Source organism: Chiloscyllium plagiosum, chromosome 33 (assembly GCF_004010195.1).
Source record: "Chiloscyllium plagiosum isolate BGI_BamShark_2017 chromosome 33, ASM401019v2, whole genome shotgun sequence".
Lineage (NCBI taxonomy): Eukaryota > Metazoa > Chordata > Chondrichthyes > Orectolobiformes > Hemiscylliidae > Chiloscyllium > Chiloscyllium plagiosum.
Window position 1 is genome coordinate 19,643,692 of NC_057742.1, and position 20,066 is coordinate 19,663,757.

The 20,066-nt window shown below is 41.5% G+C and overlaps 1 protein-coding gene across 14 annotated transcripts in view; it reads right to left on the reverse strand.

Annotated features, from left to right (window-relative positions):
* Nucleotides 1–20,066, reverse strand: part of hdac5 (histone deacetylase 5) — a 330,777-nt gene that overhangs the window by 19,588 nt on the left and 291,123 nt on the right. For all 14 annotated transcript variants that reach the window (XM_043675117.1, XM_043675114.1, XM_043675109.1 and 11 more), the window contains 5 exons: nucleotides 18,781–18,888; nucleotides 14,833–14,888; nucleotides 14,250–14,337; nucleotides 13,802–13,921; nucleotides 551–648 (listed from right to left, as the gene is read on the reverse strand). In XM_043675117.1, the coding sequence (XP_043531052.1) occupies nucleotides 551–648; nucleotides 13,802–13,921; nucleotides 14,250–14,337; nucleotides 14,833–14,888; nucleotides 18,781–18,888 (470 nt within the window). The remainder of the gene's footprint in view (nucleotides 1–550; nucleotides 649–13,801; nucleotides 13,922–14,249; nucleotides 14,338–14,832; nucleotides 14,889–18,780; nucleotides 18,889–20,066) is intronic.

Consider the following 20,066-nt stretch of genomic DNA (forward strand, 5'->3'; position numbering starts at 1 on the left):
TTTTTTCCTGCACTTTATTCGATTTTTCCCCCCCCCAGAATCAACTGATTTAGGAAGTATTTATAGATAGTTCTTGAGAGCGCAAACTACAAGATGAGCAGGTCTAAATACACCATCTGTACAACTAGCAGCCCCAGCTCAGCTGCTCCAGTTCAAATTGCTGTGGTGTTAATTACATGCAGGTGAACACCTGAAGCAATATTCTAAGCTTGATTTCACTGGAAGTAAAATAATTATGAGTTTCAGAAAAATAACTTAATTGCTGCAATCAATCAATATTTAATCCGCAGGCTTTTAAATTAAAGCTTTTTTGTGCGATGCTAATGAATTTGTCTGGATTTTAATTGCATTATTTATTTTAGTGGAAGACTGCTACATCTAGGGTGTTATGGATAAATAGAAGATGACATGTAGGTGATGCAGGGATATATAGGTATGGAGAGAATTGCTACAATGTCAGGTGAACTTTAGTTATCAAGAAAAGCATTTTCTAAATTTGTTAGAGTTGAAAAGGTTTTTGCACAAAAGCTCCATGCAAATAAAAATTCACCTGAAAGCTGTCAAGTACTCCACATCTCCATTAGAGGGATCCACACCACCTGTCCAAGCAATATTGACATTAAATCCAACTCCAGGTCCTGTTCCAACCTTTAAAAAAAGTTATGAAAGAAAATGAAGATGTCTCTAAACAAATTTCAAAAACGAAATCACATGCAACAGATTAAAAATAGAAACTTTTGCTCCCTGACTTCAATTATTCTTACAGCTCCAAGGAAGATATGGACACCAAGGATATTAAAACTTTTCAGCCTTTGGTTCAACTCTATGTGCTATAAACCAAAATACAAATTTAATCAATAGACAAACTACTTGCACTTTTTTGATGAATTTTCTTTTCATTTGTTCATGGGATTTGACCATCTCTGGCAAGGCTAACATTTATTGCCCAGTTGAACTGTCCTTGAAAAGAATGCCTTTATTATTCCTATTGCATTCCAGTGTGGAATTGAGAGAAATGCCCAATGTATTTTGGCCAGTCAACCTTCAAGGGAAATCCTGAGTCAAGAAGAGCATCTCTTGTTTGTACATTAGTTCATAATTACAGTCATGAAATGAAGATAATGACAATTAATTTATGCTGGCCACCATTTTCAGGCCATATCAAAATAGCATTCTTTCTTTCAAGACCGGGAGCTGAGTACAGTCAGTTCTTTGTGGGCGGCACGGTGGCACAGTGGTTAGCACTGCTGCCTCACAGCGCCAGAGACCCGGGTTCAATTCCCGCCTCAGGCGACTGACTGTGTGGAGTTTGCACGTTCTCCCCGTGTCTGCGTGGGTTTCCTCCGGGTGCTCCGGTTTCCTCCCACAGTCCAAAGATGTGCAGGGTCAGGTGAATTGGCCATGCTAAATTGCCCATACTGTTAGGTAAGGGGTAAATGTAGGGGTATGGGTGGGTTTCGCTTCGGCGGGTCGGTATGGACTTGTTGGGCCGAAGGGCCTGTTTCCACACTGTAATGTAATGTAATCTAATCTAATAACATGATGGTCGTGTTCTTGTGCAACCCCTGTGTTGTGGAAAAATTGTGGTTCAGAAATAGTGCTTAAAGTGTTGGTGATGTAATCACGTTACAGCCAACACATGTTTTAAAAATCCATGCTTTAGAAACAGTATCCCCAATTCGTCAATCACACTACAGCGAATTCAGGTTGAGGAAACGCATGTTACAGCAGAAAAACTTGTTAGTGTGTGAGGAAGTCAGAGCATCCAATATGGGTTGTTCACGTCAGTTGGCTAGAAACTTGTCTTCTCTAAGAAACTGTGCATCTCTATTGCTGAAAGGGATCAGATTTTTGTCAGTGAGCAAGTGCAGGAACAATGGAATATCTTCGTGAATCGCAACATTGTAATATGCATTAGGTTTTGGAATTCTATACAGATGTTTCACTGGATCTGACAAAACGTTACATTGCTGACAAATTCCCACTTTGGGTTTACGCTTGTTTGTGGCTTGCTTGTTAACGCGAGTGGAATGAGATTTGAGAACTCATTTCTGTTGTTGACATATTAAATTTATACACTGTATGTTGAAGCTCAGTCTGTCTGAGTGGATGAATGTGAATAGCAATATCATTAGAATACATTAGCACATTATTACAGCATTACAATGCTTAAATAACAACTCAAAGTCCAGCCACGGCATTGGAACACGAGTTTGATGTTGCTGACATCTTCATTGTTCACCTGAAACACAAATTTGACAAGCATTCCCCCCACGCATTGCGCAGCTTTTTAAAAATTCATTCATTGGATGCAGTGGTGCTGCCCAAGCTAGCATTTATTGCCTAACATTCCTAATTGCCAGGGAGAACAAGTGGTAAGCTTGAACTGCTGAAATCCTTGAACTGTAGGAACATGAAAGAGTTCCACAATTTTGACCCAGCAACAGTGAAGAAACTGTGAAATAGTTCCCAATTGGGATGGTGTGTGGCTTGCAGTGGGCGATCTTCCAGGTGGTGTTCCATGCATTTACTGCCCTTGTCCTTCTAGGTAGTAGAGGTCAAGGATTTGAAAGATGCTATAGGAGGAGTCTTTGTAAGTAAGTGCAGTGCAACTTTTAGATGGTACACACTTCTGGAACTGTGCATCAATGGTGAAAGAAATGAACATAGAATGTATTAGCTGGGGGGATTCTAATCAAATGGGCTGCTTTGTCTTTGATAGAGCAGAGCTTTGAGTGTTGTTGGAGCTGCAACCATCCAGGCAAGTGGAGAGGGTTCCTTTATATTTCTGATTTAGGTCTTGTGGATAGTAGACCTTCAGTAGGGAGTGAGGAGGTCTTGTCACAGAATTCCTAACCTTTGGCATGCTCTTGTATCCACAGTATCTATATAGTTGGTGTGGCTCAGCTTGATGTCAATGGTCAGCCCCAGGATGTTGCTAATTGGTAAACTTCATGATGGAAATGTTGCTGAACATCAAGGGTTGATGGTTAGATTCTCTCTGAATACGTGAATGTCACCTGTCACTTAGTAAGCTAAGACGGAATGTTGTCCATGTCTTGTCACATAAAATCATAAGTAGCTTTGCTATCTGAGAATCACGAGTAAGGTTAAACATCATACAATCATTAGCACTTCTAAACATGACATAAGGAAGGTCATTGATGAAGCTGGTTGGGCCTAGGGCACTACCCTGAGGAAATCCTGCAGTGATGGCTTGGCACTGTGGTGTCTGATCTTCCAAAATCATAACCACTTTCCTGAATGCTAGATGTGACTCCAACCAATTGAGAATTTTCCACTTGCTTCTCACTAGTCTCCTAATTTTGCAAGTGGTCCTTTCTGCCATGCTCTGTCAAACGCTACTTTGATGCCATACTAAAAATGCTGCACTGATGCCAAGGACAGCCACATTCTCCTCACCTTTGGAATTCAGCTCTTTTTCCATCTTTGGACCAAAGTTGTAATGAGGTCAGAAGTTGAGTGGTCCTGGTAGAATCCAAACAGATCATCAGAAAGTAGGTTACTGCTGAGCAAATACTGCTTGATGTCACTGTCGATGGCTCCTTCTATTGCTTTGCTGATGACGGAGAGTAGACTGATAGGACTGTAACTGGCCGGTTTGGATTGGTTCTGCTTTTTGTACACAGGACATACCTGGGCAATTTACCACATTCAAGGTAGATGCCAGTGTGTGGCTGTATTAGAACAGCTTGGTTAGATTTGCAGCTGATTCTGGAGCATGTTTTCATTCCTGTTGTCAGAATGTTGTCAAGGTACATAGTCTTTGTAATATCTAGTCCCTTCGACTGTTTCTTGATATCGTGGAGTGAATTAAATTAATTGAAGATTGCCATTTGTGATGCCTGGATGCTCAGGATACAATCGAGGTACATTGAACATCGAACATTACAGTGCTGTACAGGCCGTTCGGCCCTCAATGTTATGCCGACCTGTGCAACCAATCTGAAGCCCATCTAATCTACACTATTCCGTTCTCATCCATATGCCTATCCAATGACCATTAAATGCCAATAAAGTTGGCAAGTCTACTACTGATGCAGGCACTGCGTTCCACTACTCTACTACTCTCTGAGTAAAGAAAACTACCTCTGACATCTGTCCTATATCTATCACCCTTCAATTTAAAGCTATGTCCCCACGTGTTAGCCATCGCGATCTGAGGAAAAAGGTTCTCACTGTTCACCCAATCTAACCCTCTGATTATCTTATATGTCTCAATTAAGTCACCTCTCAACCACCTTCTCTCTCACAATAACAGCCTCAAGTCCCACAGCCTTTCCTCATAAGACCTTCCCTCCATATCCAGTAAATCTCCTCTGAACCCTTTCCAAAGCTTCCACATCCTTCCTATAATGCGGTGACCAGAACTGTACGCAATACTCCAAATGTGGCCGCACCAGAGTTTTGTACAGCTCCAGCATGATCTCATGGTTCCGAAACTTAATCCCTCTACCAATAAAAGCTAACACACTGTATATGCCTTCTTAACAACCCTATCAAACTGGGTGGCAACTTTCAAGGAACACTGAGATCTCTCTGTTCATCTACACTACCAAGAACCTTACCATTAGCCCAGTACTCTGCATTCCTGTTACTCCTTCCAAAGTGAATCACCTCATACTTTTCCGCATTAAACTCCATTTGCCACCTCTCAGCCCAGTTCTGCAGCTTATCGATGTCTCTCTGTAACCTACAACATCCTTCGTCACTACCCACAACTCTACCAACCTTAGTGTCATCCACAAATTTACTAACCCATCCTTCTATGCCCTCTTCCTGGTCATTGATAAAAATGACAAACAACAGTAGACCCAAAACAGATCATTGCGATACCCACTAGTAACTGAACTCCAGGATGAATATTTCCCATCAACCACCACCATCTGTCTTCTTTCTGCTTGCCAACTTAGGTTTCAAACCGCTAAATCCCCCTCAATCCCATGCCTCCGTAGTTGTGCAATAGCCTACCATGGGGAACCTTATCAAATGCCTTACTGAAATCCGCATCAACTACTTCACTCTCATCGACCTGTTTGGTCACCTTCTCAAAGAACTCAATATGTTTTGTGAGGCACGACCTACCCTTCACAAAACCATGTTGTCTATCCGTAATCAACTTATTCCTCTCTAGATGATTATAAATCCTATCTTTTATAAGCCTTTCCAACGCTTTACCCACAATTGAAGTAAGGCTCACTGGTCTATAATTACCAGGGTTGTTTTCCTCCTCTTCTTGAAAGAAGGAACAACATTTCCTATCCTCCAGTCTTCTGACACTATTTCTGCAGACAATGACGACATAAAGATCAAAGCCAAAGGCTCAGCAATCTCCTCCCTGGTTTCCCAGAGAATCCTAGGATGAAGCCCATCTGGTCCAGGGAACTTATCTATTGTTACACTTTCCATGATTGCTAACACCTCCTCCTTGTGCACCTCAATCCCATTTACTCTAGTAGCCTGTATTTCAGTATTCTTCTTGACCACAGTGTGTTTATTCAGTGTGAATGCTGTTGAAAAGTATTCATTTAGCACTTCCATTATCTCTTCTGACTCTATGCACAACTTCCCACCACTATGCTTGATTGCCCCTAATCTTACTCTAATCATTCTTTTATTCCTGATATACTTATAGAAAGCCTGAGGGTTTTCCTTGATCCTATCCACCAATGACTTCTTATGTCCCCTCCTGGCTCTTAGCTCTCTCTTTAGGCCTTTCCTGGCTAACTTGTAACTCTGAAGCGCTGTAACTGAGCCATCACATCTCATCCTAACATAAGCCTTCTTCTTCCTCTTGACAAGAGATTCAACTTCCTTAGTAAACCACAGCTCCAGCGCTCAACAACTTCTTCCCTGCCTGACCGGTACATACTTGTGAAGGACCTGCAGTAATTGGTCCTTGAATAAGCTCCACATTTCAACTGTGCCCATCCCCTGCAGTTTCCTTGCCCATCCTATGCATCCTCATCGTAATTGCCTTTCCCCCAGTTATAACACTTGCCCTGCAGTATATACCTATCCCTTTCCATCACTAAAGTCAATTGTGGTCACTATCACCAAAGTGCTCATCTACTTCCAAATCTAACATCTGACTGGGTTCATTACCCAGTAGCAAGTCTGATAAGGCCTTGCCCCTTGTTGGTCTATCTGCATACTGTGTCAGAAAACCCTTCTGCACACACTGGACAAAAACTGACCCATTTAAAGTACTTGAACTATAGTGTTCACAGTCAATATTTGGAAAATTAAAGTCCCCCATAACAACTACCCTATCACTCTCATTCCTATCAAGGATCATCTTTGCTATCCTATCCTCTACTTGTTTGGAACAATTTGGAGGCTTATAGAAAACTCCCAACATGGTACATGGTAACCTCCTTTCCTGTTTCTAATCTCAGTCATACTACCTCAGTGGACGAGTCCTCAAACGTCCTCTCAGCAACTGTAATACTGTCCTTGATTGACAGTGCCACACCATCCCCTCTGTTACTATTTTCTCTGTTCTTACTGAAATATCTAAATCCCGAAACTTGCAATAACCATTCCTGTCCCTCCTCTACCCATGTCTCTAAAATAGCCACAACATTGAAATCCAGGTACAAACCCATGCTGCAAGTTCACCCACCTTATTCCAGATGCGCCTGCCGTTGAAGTAGACACACATCAAACCAACATTTATGCCTGCCGGTGCCTTCTTGCGATCTTGAAATCTTAGTTCTGACTTCACTACTCTCAACCTCCCATATATTCGAACTACAGTTTCGATTCCCATCCCCCTGCCGAATTAGTTTAAACCCACCTGAAGAGCATTTGCAAATTTCTCCCCTAGGATATTGGTACCCGTCTGGTTCAGGTGAAGACCGTCCTGTTTGTAGACGCCCCACCAACTCCAGAAAGAGCCCCAATTACTCAGGAATCCAAAACCCTCCATTCTGCACCATCCCTGTAGCCATGTGTTCAATTCCTCTCTTTCCCTATTCCTCACCTCACTAGCACAAGGCACAGGCAACAAACCAGAGATAACAACTCTGTTTGTTCTAGCTCTCAGCTTCCAGCTTAACTCCCTGAACTTCTGCCCTAAATCACCATCTCTCTTCCTACCTATATTGTTGGTGCCTATATCCCCCTCAAGGATCCTGAAAACATGATCAGCGACATCACAAACCCTGGCACCTGGGAGGCAATACACCAACCGCGAGTCTCTCTCATTCCCACAGAACCTCCTATCTGACCCCTAACTATGGAGTTTCCAATGACAAATGCTCAGTTTCTCTTCCACCTTCCCATCTGAAAAACAGGACAGACTCAATGCCAATAACCTGCGCCAGGTAGATCATCCACTTGGCACTTCTGGCTGAAAATGAATTTAAACGAATTAGCCTTGTCTTTTGCATTAATGTTTTGGGCTCTACCGTTGTTGGGGATGGGGATATTCATGGAGCCTTCACTGGTGAGTTGTTCAGTTGTCCACGGTCAGTCTCAACTGGATGTGGCAGGATTTCAGAGTTTAGACAGTTTGTTTGTTGTGGGATCAACTAGCCCTGTCCATTGCATGCTGTTGACTATATTTTGCATGCAAGTCGTCCTGTGTTGTACCTTCAGCAGAGTGACATCTCATTTTTAGATATATCATGTGACGCTCTTGGAATTTCTTCCTGCATTCTTCATTGAACCAGGGTTTAGTTCCTGGCTTGATGGCAATAGTGGAGCAGGGAATATGCTTGGATATGAAGTTAAAGATTATGCTTGAATACAATTCTGCTGCTGCTGACAGACCATAACACCTCATGGATGCCCCGTTTGAGTTGCTAGTCTCATTTGGCTTGGTAGGAAAGCCACACAACATGATGGAGGGTATGCTCAACGTGAAGACATGACTTCATTTCCACTCTGTTTGGTAGTTAGTTCTATCAATAACATCATGGACACATGCTTGTGCAATATATATACCAATGCGGACAAGGCTATGTACGTGTATTGATTTCCCCACCAACCACTGCAGACCAGTTTAGCATATGCGCCCTTTAGGCTCAACTAGAATCTAAGAACTTGGAGCAGGAGTAGACAATCCAGTTCTCATACCTTCCCTGCCATTTAGCACGATCAGTTGCAACAACACTTTCCTACTAATATATTTGATTCTTTTTACAACAAATGCCAAAATTCCATTTGCCCTCTATTACCTGCTGTACCTGCATACTAACTTTCATGCCTAAGGACATTCAGATCCCTCTGCACTGAAAAAGTTGAAATTTTCTCTCCATCTAGATAATAACTTGTTTTTTTTATTCTTCTGACCACAATGGATAACCTCAAACACCCATGTTAAACTCCATTGACAAGATTTTGGTCCATTCACCTAACCTATTATTTGTAAATTTCTTATAAATTCCTAACCTTAATCCAATTTCTTCATTGTAACTTATCTATTTTAGTGTCATCTGCAACACTGGCCATGACATTCTATTCAGCAACCAATACATTAATATAGATTGTAAATAGTTGTGGCCTGCAGGCCAAATCCTATAGCAAACCACTAGTCACAGCTTGTCAATCATAAAAAGACCCATTTATCCCAACACTCTGTTTTCTTTTGGTTAGCCAAACCTCTATCCAAGCTTGTATATTACACATAAGCCGACATGATCTCATCTTGTGTATCAATCTTTTCTGGAGCACTTTATCAAATGCCTTTTGGAAATCCAGGTACAGGACATCTACAGAACCCCACTATACACTTCACTTGTTACATTTCAAAGAACTCATGCAAGTTCGACAAACAGGATTTACCCTTCATAAAATCATGCTGACATTGATGGATAACATTTTGACTTTCCAATTGTTCTGTTACTACTTCTTTACTAATGGATTTTAAGAATTTCCCTCGGACAGATGTTAAACTGGTCTATAGTTTCCTAATTTCTGCCTCCCTCCTTTTTTTGACTAAGAGTGTTACATATTATTTTGCTAATCTACTGGAATACTTAGCAGAATCTAGGGAATTTTGGAATTCGGTAATCAATGGATCCACTATCTTTGCTGTTCCTTCCTTCAAGTCTCTATGGTAGGCCACCAAGCCCTGTGAACTTGTTAGCCTTTAGATTGCTCAGCACCTTTACCTAGTGATGGCAATTCCTTGTTTTAAGTTCCTCCTTTTCTATAATCTCTGCATTACCTGTTACTGTTGGGATGGTTTCAGTAACCTCTACCGTGAAAACTGAGGTGAAATACTGATTGTGTGTCGCTACTATTTTTATGTCCCTCACCACCAATTCCCCAATCTCATCATCTAAGACATCCAATATTCACTTTAACTATACAGTTTATACCTAGCCACTCTCTGTGATGGACACTGAAGTTCCTCACTCAGCGCACATTCTGTACCCTGCCACTGTCAGGGCTTCTTCCAAAATGGTGGTCCACATGGAGGAGTGTTGATTCACATGCAGAGATGGAGACAGAACATTAGGTGGCAATCCACAAGAGATTTCCTTGTTCACGACTGATCTGACACCATCACATGGGCTCAAGATCAGGGACTTCCAAGGCAACTTCCTTGCAACTGTGTACCACTGTGCTATCACTGCTGTTGGGTATTTCCTGTTGATGGCACAGGTCATGTCCACACATGATGAGGTTGGTATCTAAGATACTGACAAAGATGCGATTTCATCAGGCTGTTGATTAGTCTATGGGACAGCTTTCCCAACTTCAGTGTAAGCTCCCAGATGTTAGACTGAAGAACTCTGCAGGTTTGACAGAACCGGATTTACCATTGTTGTTTCCGGTGCTTCGGTCAATGCTGGATCATCTGTCCAGTTTCATTCTTTACTTTGTAGCAGACTTTGAATCAACTTTGTGGCTTGCTAGTTCATTTCAGAGGGTAGTTCGGAGTCAAATACACTGCTGTGGTTCTAGAATCAGTATAGGCCAGACTAGGTAAGGATGATAGATTTCAAACCCTAAATAACTTTAGAGAACAATTTTTTTTAATGACAATCAAGAATCATCATTGAGTTCAAATTTCATTCTCTGAGGTGGTGAGATTCAAACCGTTTTCGCAAGGTTTGTAGCTCAGGTTGAGGTTTAGGGTGTAGGTTTGCTCGCTGTGCTGTAGGTTTGACATCCAGACGTTTCGTTACCTGGCTAGGTAACATCATCAGTGGCGGCCAAAAATCTGGGTTCGCTACGTAGATGACACCTTTGTCATCACAAAACGAAACAAGATAGAAGAGACATTTAACATCATCAACAACACCCTCACAGGCATAAAGTTCACCAATGAGGAAGAAACTGACAACAAACTCACATTTCTGGACGTCACAGTAGAAAGAATGGACAAGTGAGAATTACAAACCTGCGTATACAGAAAACTGACAAACACTGACCAAATACTCAACTACACCAGCAACTATCCCAACACACACAAACGAAGCTGTATCAGAACACTATTCCAACGAGCCACCACACACTGCAGCACAGACGAACTTCGAAAAACAGAGGAGAACCACCTATACGACGTATTCAAGAAGAACGGATACTCAAAAAACAGTGCGCAGATTCCTCAAGAACAAACCACGACAAGCAGACAAAACAAGCCAGAAACCCTAACCACCTTACCATAGATCGAAGAAGTTTCAGAAATGATAGCCAGACTACTGAGACCCTTCGGAATTCTAGTAGCACACAAACCCACCAACACTCAAACAAAAACTAACAAACTTAAAAGACCCAGTACAACCCATGGACAAAACCAACGTCATCTATAAAAATTCCATGCAAGGACTGCCACGAACACTAGGTAGGACAAACAGGAAGAAAGTTAGCCACCAGGATACATGAACACCAGCTAGCCACAAAAAGACATGACCCCCTCTCCCTCATAGCCCTACACACGGATGAAAAAAACCACCATTTCGACTGGGACAACACATCTATCCTGGGACAGGCTAAGCAAAGACGTGCCAGAGAATTCCTAGAGGCCTGGCACTCTAACCACAACGCCATACACAATCACATAGATCGAGATGCCATCTATCAACCCCTCAGAAAACGAACAGGAAATGACATCACCACAAACCCCAGGAACGCCATCCAGGAGAAAGATATAAATAGAAAGCAGGAGACAACATCTTCGCTTCACTTGGAGGTCGCCACTGATGATGTTACCTAGCCAGGTAACGAAACGTCTGGATATCAAACCTACAGCTCAGCGAGCAAATCTACACCCTAAAATTCAAACCGTGATCCCAAGAACATTATCTTAGGGCTCTGAATTATTAATCCAGAGGCATTACGTCCCATGCCACCACCTCCCCCATGTATGTATTGTCTTTTGAACACACACCACACAATGGCTTGCCCTACTCATCATCGCTCTTGCAATTCTACTTGCCATCTCCTTCACCTACTCAATCACTGTTCCCTAGATTCTTTACTTGCTGTCTTATTTGCCTCTCCACACAAGAACTGAGTTTGGGTGAATATTTGTAGCTTGGGTGCTCGTTGTTGTGGTTCTGTTCGCCGAGCTGGAAATTTTTGTTGCAAACGTTTCATCCCCGGTCTAGGTGACATCCTCAGTACTTGGGAGCCTCCTGTGAAGTGCTTTCTGTGGTGTTTCCTCCGGCATTTATAGTGGCCTGTCCCTGCCGCTTCCGGTTGTCAGTTTCAGCTGTCCGCTGTAGTGGCCGGTATATTGGGTCCAAGTCGATGTGTTTGTTGATGGATCATAAATGCTCCCTCAACTGGTTCCTGTGTTTGCACTCAATCTCTCTGATATGGAGGAGACCACATTGGGAGCAATGAATGCAATACATCAGGTTAAAGGAAATGCACATGAATCTCTGCCGGACTTGGAATGATTCCTTGGGGGCCATTGATGGAGATGAGGGGGCAGGTTTTGCATCACCTGCGGCCACAGGGGAAGGTTCTGGATGTGGAGGAGGGGTTGGAAGGAGTGTGGACCTAAGGAACAAGTCACAGAGGGAACGGTCCCTCTGAAATGCGGATAGGAGTGGGGAGGGAAGTATCATTTTAGTGGTGGAGTCAGATTGCAGGTGATGTAAGTGGCAGACGATGATCCATTGGGCTTGGGGATTAGTGGGGTGGAATGTGAGGACAAGGGGAACTCTACCTTTTTTGTGATTGGTGGGGTTTGTTTGAGGGCAGAGGTGTGGGAAATGGAGAAGATGCAGATGAGGGTTCCTCTGCTTCTGCTGTACCTGCTCTCAGGATGAGCAATTCCACTCGAGGACATCCCAGATGTCCTTCTACTTCAAAGACCACAATTTTCCCTCCCCGTGTTCAATAATGCCCTTAAACGCATCTCCTCCATTTCCCGCACCTCTGTCCTCAAACAACACACCCCCAACCACAAGGGTAGAGTTTCCTGGTCCTCATAGTCCACCCCACTAATCTCCAAGTCCAATGCATCATCGTCTGCCACTTCCGTCACCTGCAGTCTGACCCCACCACAAAAATGATATTTCCCTTCCAACCCCATTCGCTTTTCACAGGGACCATTCCCTCCGCGGCTCTTTTGTTAGATCCATACTCCCCACCAATCCCTCCTCCACACCCAGAACATTCCCCTGCAGCCACAAGAGGTGCAAAATCTGTCCCCCACACATCTTCCCCTTCACCTCCGTCCAAGGCCGCAAAGAATCATTCCAAGTCTGGCAGAGATTCATGTGCAAATCCGCAGGATTTATTGCATCTATTGCTCCCAATGTCGTCTCCTTTACATCGGAGAGACTGAGCACAAACCCGGGAATTGGTTCAGGGTACATTTATAGTCTGTATGCTCAAATCAACCCTACCTTCTGATCTCTATCCACTTCAACTTTCCCTCTCATTCCCCAACATGTCCATCCTGGGCCTCCACCACATCAACACAAGGCCACATGCAAACTGGAGGAAGAACACCCCATCTTCTGCCTCAGGAGCTTACGACCATACGACCTTAACGTAGAATCTACCAACTTCCAAATCTCCGCCCCCCACCTCATCCCAGACCCAGCTCTCCCTCTCAATCCCTCCCTCTTAACCTGACCCTAGCTGTCTGTTTTCCTTCCCACCTATCCGCTCCACTCTTCCCACTGACCAATCACAACAATCTTCTGCCTGCATCCACCTATTGCCATCCCACTCACCTTTCCCCCAGGCTCACCCCTTCCCTCTACATATTTTGCAGACCCCTTCCCCTCTCCCATCCTGATGAAAGGTTCCAATCTGAAATGTCGAATCCCCCCCTCCTCCGATGGTGCTTGAAATGCTGTGCTTTTTTCCTGCACCACTCTTTATCCATTTTATTTGATACAAGCAACCAACTTCTCTGCATTGATGTCACAGGCACCACTATAGCATGCATGGTCAGTGTGCACCCTGCAGTTGCAGGGGCAGCAAACATTGCTTTAAATAACTAAATAGCTGCTAAAAAGGCAACTCCTTCGTCTGAAAAATAAGATGTTGTTCTGCAAGTTATAAGTCAAATTAGTTTGTGTATTTATCAATTGATTGCTCTGGACATTTTACAGAATCTTGGAGCAGAAGTATTCGAAAAAAGTTACTTTAAATTCATTCAAAGAATCATTTTAATAATAGATAGGACTGGGTCCTTGCACATTTCTCAAATCAAGCTACTTTAGAACATAAAAGCGAAATAAATGTAATAAACAGAGATTGCTAGCTCGATAACAAAAATTCATTTTGAATGTTTCAAAGGGATATTATACTCAAAGGACAAAAAACATAAAATTATTCATAGTTGGCAGTGACTCACTTCATCTGGGGCACCACTGCCAGGAAAGAAATTTCCATCATCATACCGATGAAGAGAAATGTACAACACGTTAGGGTCACTATAGAAAGCCTGCTGTGTACCATTTCCATGGTGAATATCCTACAAATAATGGAAACAAACATATTAGTTTCAAAAACAAAAATAAGGAAGTCTTCTTTCAGTTAATTTTCTATATCTTCTTACAAATTACTTTTTAATTAGCCAAGCCATGTCTCACAACTGTTTTGCCTTAGGCTTCAAGAATTTGGATACTTAAATTTCAGTAGACCATAAGATGAAATCATTCCTTAATAAACTCTCTAGAAGTAAAATTCAAGTTGAATTGTTCAGTTCCAAGGGCAAGACATCAAACTGCCAACAAACACGGGGAAAAACCCACTTTTAAAATAATTTTTGCTTATGTTTTTTAGCAGATAGCAATACGTACCCAATCCACAATTAAGATTTTTCCAACGTTAAGTTTTTGCTTAAGTAGTTTTGCAGAAATTGCAACGGAATTGAAAAAGCAAAATCCCCTGTAAAAGAATATGAATGAATGAAAAAGATAAATTTAATCAATAGCGAATAACAATTACCTTGCTTAGCAGGGTTATGTTTTGATAGGAAAAAAAAGCAGCCAATTTGAAGATCATGTACATCAAGTTGTCCAAATGTGTGCAAGGTACATTCAAAATTGCCCTTCCAGTTTATAACAATCATTGAAATATATTATTTCTAAGGAACTTTAAAATATTTGAAGTTCATTTACTTCCGTTGGCAAGTTAGAAATAAATTGAACCATTGCTATCAAAAATGTAATAGTCAACATAAAATAACATTATTATCCAGTAGGAGTGCTTTTGAATTTCACGTGAATGATATGTGCAGAGAACATGGTTTATTTTAGTATGAGTTCTATGAAGATGACTTCTATCAAAAGATGTAGGAATGTGGTATGGAACCTTGAAGAAATTAATTTCAAATGTCGAGTTCATGTTTTTTTCCTCAAATAATTTTTGGTACGAACTTACATTGCAGTGGATTCTTCTGCATGATGTCCTGGCGGTCTGACAACAGCAAAACCATTCTGTGTAAAATAAAATCGAATGTAAATGCTAAACTTATATTTTACACAAACGTTAAATCTCAATTCCTACGAAAATTGATTTGCTCACCCTTCCAGCACAAATGAAAACAAAAATCACTATTAAGGTTGTCAAATATAAGATAATAAGGTCACTGTCACTTGTAAAACAAAACGTTTAAGGCAAGTGGACATTGCCAGCTAGGGCAGCATTTATTGCCTACCTCTAATTGCTTTTGAGAAGGTGGTACCAAGTTGCTTTCTTGGATTGCTGTAGTCCTTGGGTGTACTTAATGAGTGTTCCATAATTTTGACCAAATGACAGTGCAGCAACAGCAATATAGTTCCAAGTCAAGATGGTGTATGTCCTGGAGGAGAAATTGCAGGTTGTGGAGCTACCATGAGCACTGTCCTTGTTCTTCTACATGGTAGAGATGACAAATTTGGTAGACACTGCTGAAGGAGCTGCAGAAGGTAATGAAGTACATCTTGTAGATAGTACATTTTTGCCAATGTGCATTGTTGCAGGAAGGAATGACTACTGAAGGTATTGGGGTGCCAACCAAGCAGGCAGCTTTGTTCTAATTGGCGATGAACTTCTTGAGAGCTGTACTCATTCAAGCAAATGGTCTGAATTCCAATACACTCCTGACATATGTCTCGTAAATGGCAGAAAGGAAGGGGTGACAGAAAGGAGTTACTTGCTGCAGAAATCCCAGCCTGTGACCTGCTCTTGCTGGACCTTATATGGCTGATCCAGTTAACCTTTTGGTCAATGGTAACTCCCAGGATATTGATAGTGGGTGGATTTAGCAATGGCAATGCCACTGAATTGTACAGGGCTCAGGTTAGGCTTTTTCTTGTTTGTGATAATCACTGCCTGTCATTAGTGTGCCATAAATGTTACTTGCAACTTCATCTGAGTATGGATGTTGTCCAGATTTTGCCACATACGGACACAGAGTGCTTTTCAGTATCTAACGAGTCACAAATATGCTGAACATTGTGCAATCATCAGCTAACATTTCACTTATGCCTTAAAATGGAGGGAAGGACATTGATGAGGCAGCTAAAGATGGCTGGAGTTAGGACACTATCCTGAGGACTCCTGAAGTGATGTCATTGAACTGCAATGATTGACCTCCAACAACAACAATCATCTCCCTTACTGATGGGCATGACTCTACCCAAATAGGTTTCCCTGATTCTCATGACTCCAATTTGCTGGGGCTTTTTAATTTCATTTACAGTCAAATGCTGTCTTGATGACAGACAGTGAACTTTCACCTGACCTCTCAGGGTTCAAGTCATCTCTCCATATGAGACACAAGGGTGTAATGTGGTTTGGAACTGATCAGCCCTGCCAGAATCCATACCAATCATCAATGAGCGAGTGCCACTTGATAGCACTGTCGACAATTCCTTCCATCACATTGTTTTTTGGCATCGCTGCCTAGACCAGCATTTATTGTCCAACGCTAATTGCCCAGAGGGCAGGTGAGAGTCAACCATTGTTGTGGGTCTGGAGTCACATGTAGGTCAGACCAGATAGGGACAGCAGTTTCCTTCCCTAATGGATATCAGTGAACCAGATGGTATTTCCTGATCATTGACATGATTACTAGACTTTTAATTCCAGATTTTTATTGAATTCAAATTCCATCATCTGTCACAGTAGGATTTGACCCCAGAACATTACCAGAATTCTCTCCCTAACAGCATTATGGACTGCAACGGTTCAAGAAGGCAGCTCACCATCGTCTTCTCAAGGACAACTAGGAATGGACAATAAATGCTAGTCCACTCACATCCCACAAAGGAAGGAAAAAAATTAGTTGTCTAGTGATAATACCATTAAGTCCATCACCATCTCCTATGGATGATCAAGTTATATGGACAGGATAGTAGTTGGCTGATTTGGATTTGTTCTGCTTTTCACAGGCTGGACGTGTCCAGGCAATTCTCCAAATTACCAGGTAATTGCAGTATTATTGCTATACTGGAACAACTTGGCCAGGGACATGACTAATTCTTGAGCACAAACTATCAATACTATTGCTGGAATCTTATTAGGGTCCATAATTTTCGCAGTATCCAGTGTTTTCAGCTCTCTCTCAATGTTATGTAAGTGAACTGAATTGGCTTGAAGACTGTCTTCTGTGATGCCAGGGTACTCAGGATAAGGATAGCTACACTCACACTGCTGTTAGTGAGTCCTGTAATTTTGACATCAACAATGAAGGAGTAGTTGTATAGTTCCAAATCAGAACGGTCTGTGCTGGAAGGAATTTACAGCTCAACAATTTATATTTTCTTTCTAAATGGATATAATGAATCACCTTGAATACCAGGTATTTTTCCTGATTGTCCATTTGATCATTCTGTAGAATAACATGAAATTGAGCTTTTTAGTCTCAGGAAATCTCAGGGTTGATAGCAAGCTTGAACCAAGTTCATTGATATCAGATGAAACATCATTTTGGTTGTTGCAATTGGCTGAACGTTCTCTCGGCTGGTGAGGAGTACAGCGAATGATGGGAACAATTCATCCTTCTGATATTGAGTCTTTTGCAAGGACTACTGGTGGGCTAATTCACCAAAGAGGCATACACTTTTAATAGGACCACTTAGACAGCTATTATGATAGGAAAGCCTAGCCAGTTCTTTTCTTTCCTAGCCCAGTAAGTGCTCTTGCTTCTATTGTATTTGAGAAACATTTAGTACCTGTTGGATACACCTAGCTCAGCCAAAAGCCAACATGGGAGCACTGCCAAATTCCTGCCCGTAGAAACTTAAAATTAAAGCTAGTGCATTGCCTGTGTTTTTTTCACAATCAACTGAGTGTGTGATGGTAACTCTAAACGGTGTTACCTATAGTTGCAAAGCCAAGAACTTACTTTTATAACTTAAATAATTTACAAGGGGCAATAATCAACTCACTCACTTTGTACCATAGTTGACTAAAAATGTATAATAGACCTACTTTGACTAGCATGCAATTGAAGTTGCTAAACAGCAAGGCCAAGCTGGAAGCGATCAGAAAAATGTAGCTACATTTAGGGAGGTGTTTGCACTTTAAATTGCCAAGGGGGGAGCTTCACTTAAAATTACATTAAAGAAAGTTAGTGTTGTTCCTGATTCTCCCAACAATGTCAACTTAGGCATTCACCCCTTGAAAAAAAAATGATTTGATTATGAATAATATAATCAAATTATGCTTTCTCTTGTTTAGAATTAAATAATGAAAATCTTGCAAAAGCCCAATGGGATTCAGACTCAACAGTGTCTGAGTTTTGCAGGTGCACAAAATTGCACAATTTTAACATCTGTGAAATGACTGTCCCATTTTAAGGAGGTTTTTACAATATTTATGCTGCGCTTGTAAAATGAGCCATTAGAGGGAGTGGCACTGGCACAGAGTATTGGTGTAACTATTAAATTATGAAATACATACTATTAGCAAGATTTTCCCCAACATGGAGATTTTTTGTTAATACCTAGGTATGCATAGTTGCCAACCACAAACAATGGAAAAGGCAAAAATAAAGTTTGAAACTACCTTAGGGCATTTTCCACACTTTGTGTGCTGTTACACTGACACACATGAAAGGAACAATTCCTTTAAGCAGTCCTTCAGTTGGGGAGTGATCGAAAACCTTTAGAAAGTGGAAACTGATTTTTCCATCAACTATATCAAACGTTAAGTTAAAAATTACAGCTCTGGTGCTTTTATAACCTTCTGGAAGCTCCAATATTTATATGGAATATGTGAATCACATGTTATAATCAACAAAGATATTTTTGTCTTTGGTTAGTGATGCATTTACTCAACATGGTGCGCATTTTCAATAATCTGTCGTAATTTGAGTAAAAGATACAATGTTGTCAGTTTCACCTTGAGCTCCCCTGAGGCCACCTTGAATGAGAGTTCAACAACGCAGCCAACAGCCATGCGGACAGCACTAGATGAATGCATTTCATTCCAGACAGTGTCGCTATCCACCTGCAAACGTAAGAAAGAAGTCTTACTTCCAAAAGCCAAGGGACAAGATGAGAATTTTAAATGTGAGACATTGGCGGACAAGAAGCCAACATAGTGTTATGATCCACTTGAGAAATTGTGTTGATACTCGACCACCATTAAACTCAGGGTTGTCACAAATGTAAAAGATTTAATCAAAGTATGAAGAGCCCACAATTCACTTGTTTGATGGACTTAGGTTAGTAAAAAACACTAAACAGGTTTCTGTACTTACCAAGAACTACTATTTATTACAATTAAATAAATTCAAAGCATAAGCAAATAACAATGAACCAGCAACAGATAACACTACTAGTTAAAGCTACTGTAGCTAAATCCCTATTAAAACCCCCACACACACAAACGCACACACACAGAGGGACATAGATAAAAAAAAATTGTGATGTTATGAATGGAAGAAAATACAAGAGAATCACTAGTCAATAGCACTTGTCTATAGGCTTAAATGAGGTGATTTTTTTCTTCTCAAGATGTCTGTTCTCTAATGTCCTGCTTTTTGCTTATCAGTTCTTTGCCAATGCACAGGGGATTTATACATCAAGTGTTCATGGTCACTGCTTAGAAGCAACAATTTACATAAATAGTGGGTAAGAATAACTGATCGCTTTCAGGCTCGAGTTACTTGCTGCAGCGAAATAAAAATATTTCTTTCAATCTGGAAAAGCGTCCGTCACAGTATTGTTCAGGCACATGATGAAGAAACTAATCAGACAGTTGTTGTCAGCCTTTGGCATCCACGACTGATCACAACTGCACAACCAAATCAGCTTTCTGTTGCTGGCTGAAGTTCACACTGTGTTCACACCCTGGTGGTGTGCAATCTTATCTCATCTCGCCCCATTGCTTGCAAAGCAACAAAGCAAACACAATGAGTTCCAGTGATCTGTTTTCAAAAGTAAAATAATTCCTTCCCCCAGTGCTTGATTTTAAAAAGTCCTTTCCCAATTTCAGTCAATAATCAAAAATAAAATGATACAGTCTTTACACAAAGATCTGCAAACACAGAGTGACAGGTGCTGTGCATTAGAGATTTAGTGGGCGGCACGGTGGCACAGTGGTTAGCACTGCTGCCTCGCAGCGCCAGAGACCCGGGTTCAATTCCCGACTCAGGCGACTGACTGTGTGGAGTTTGCACGTTC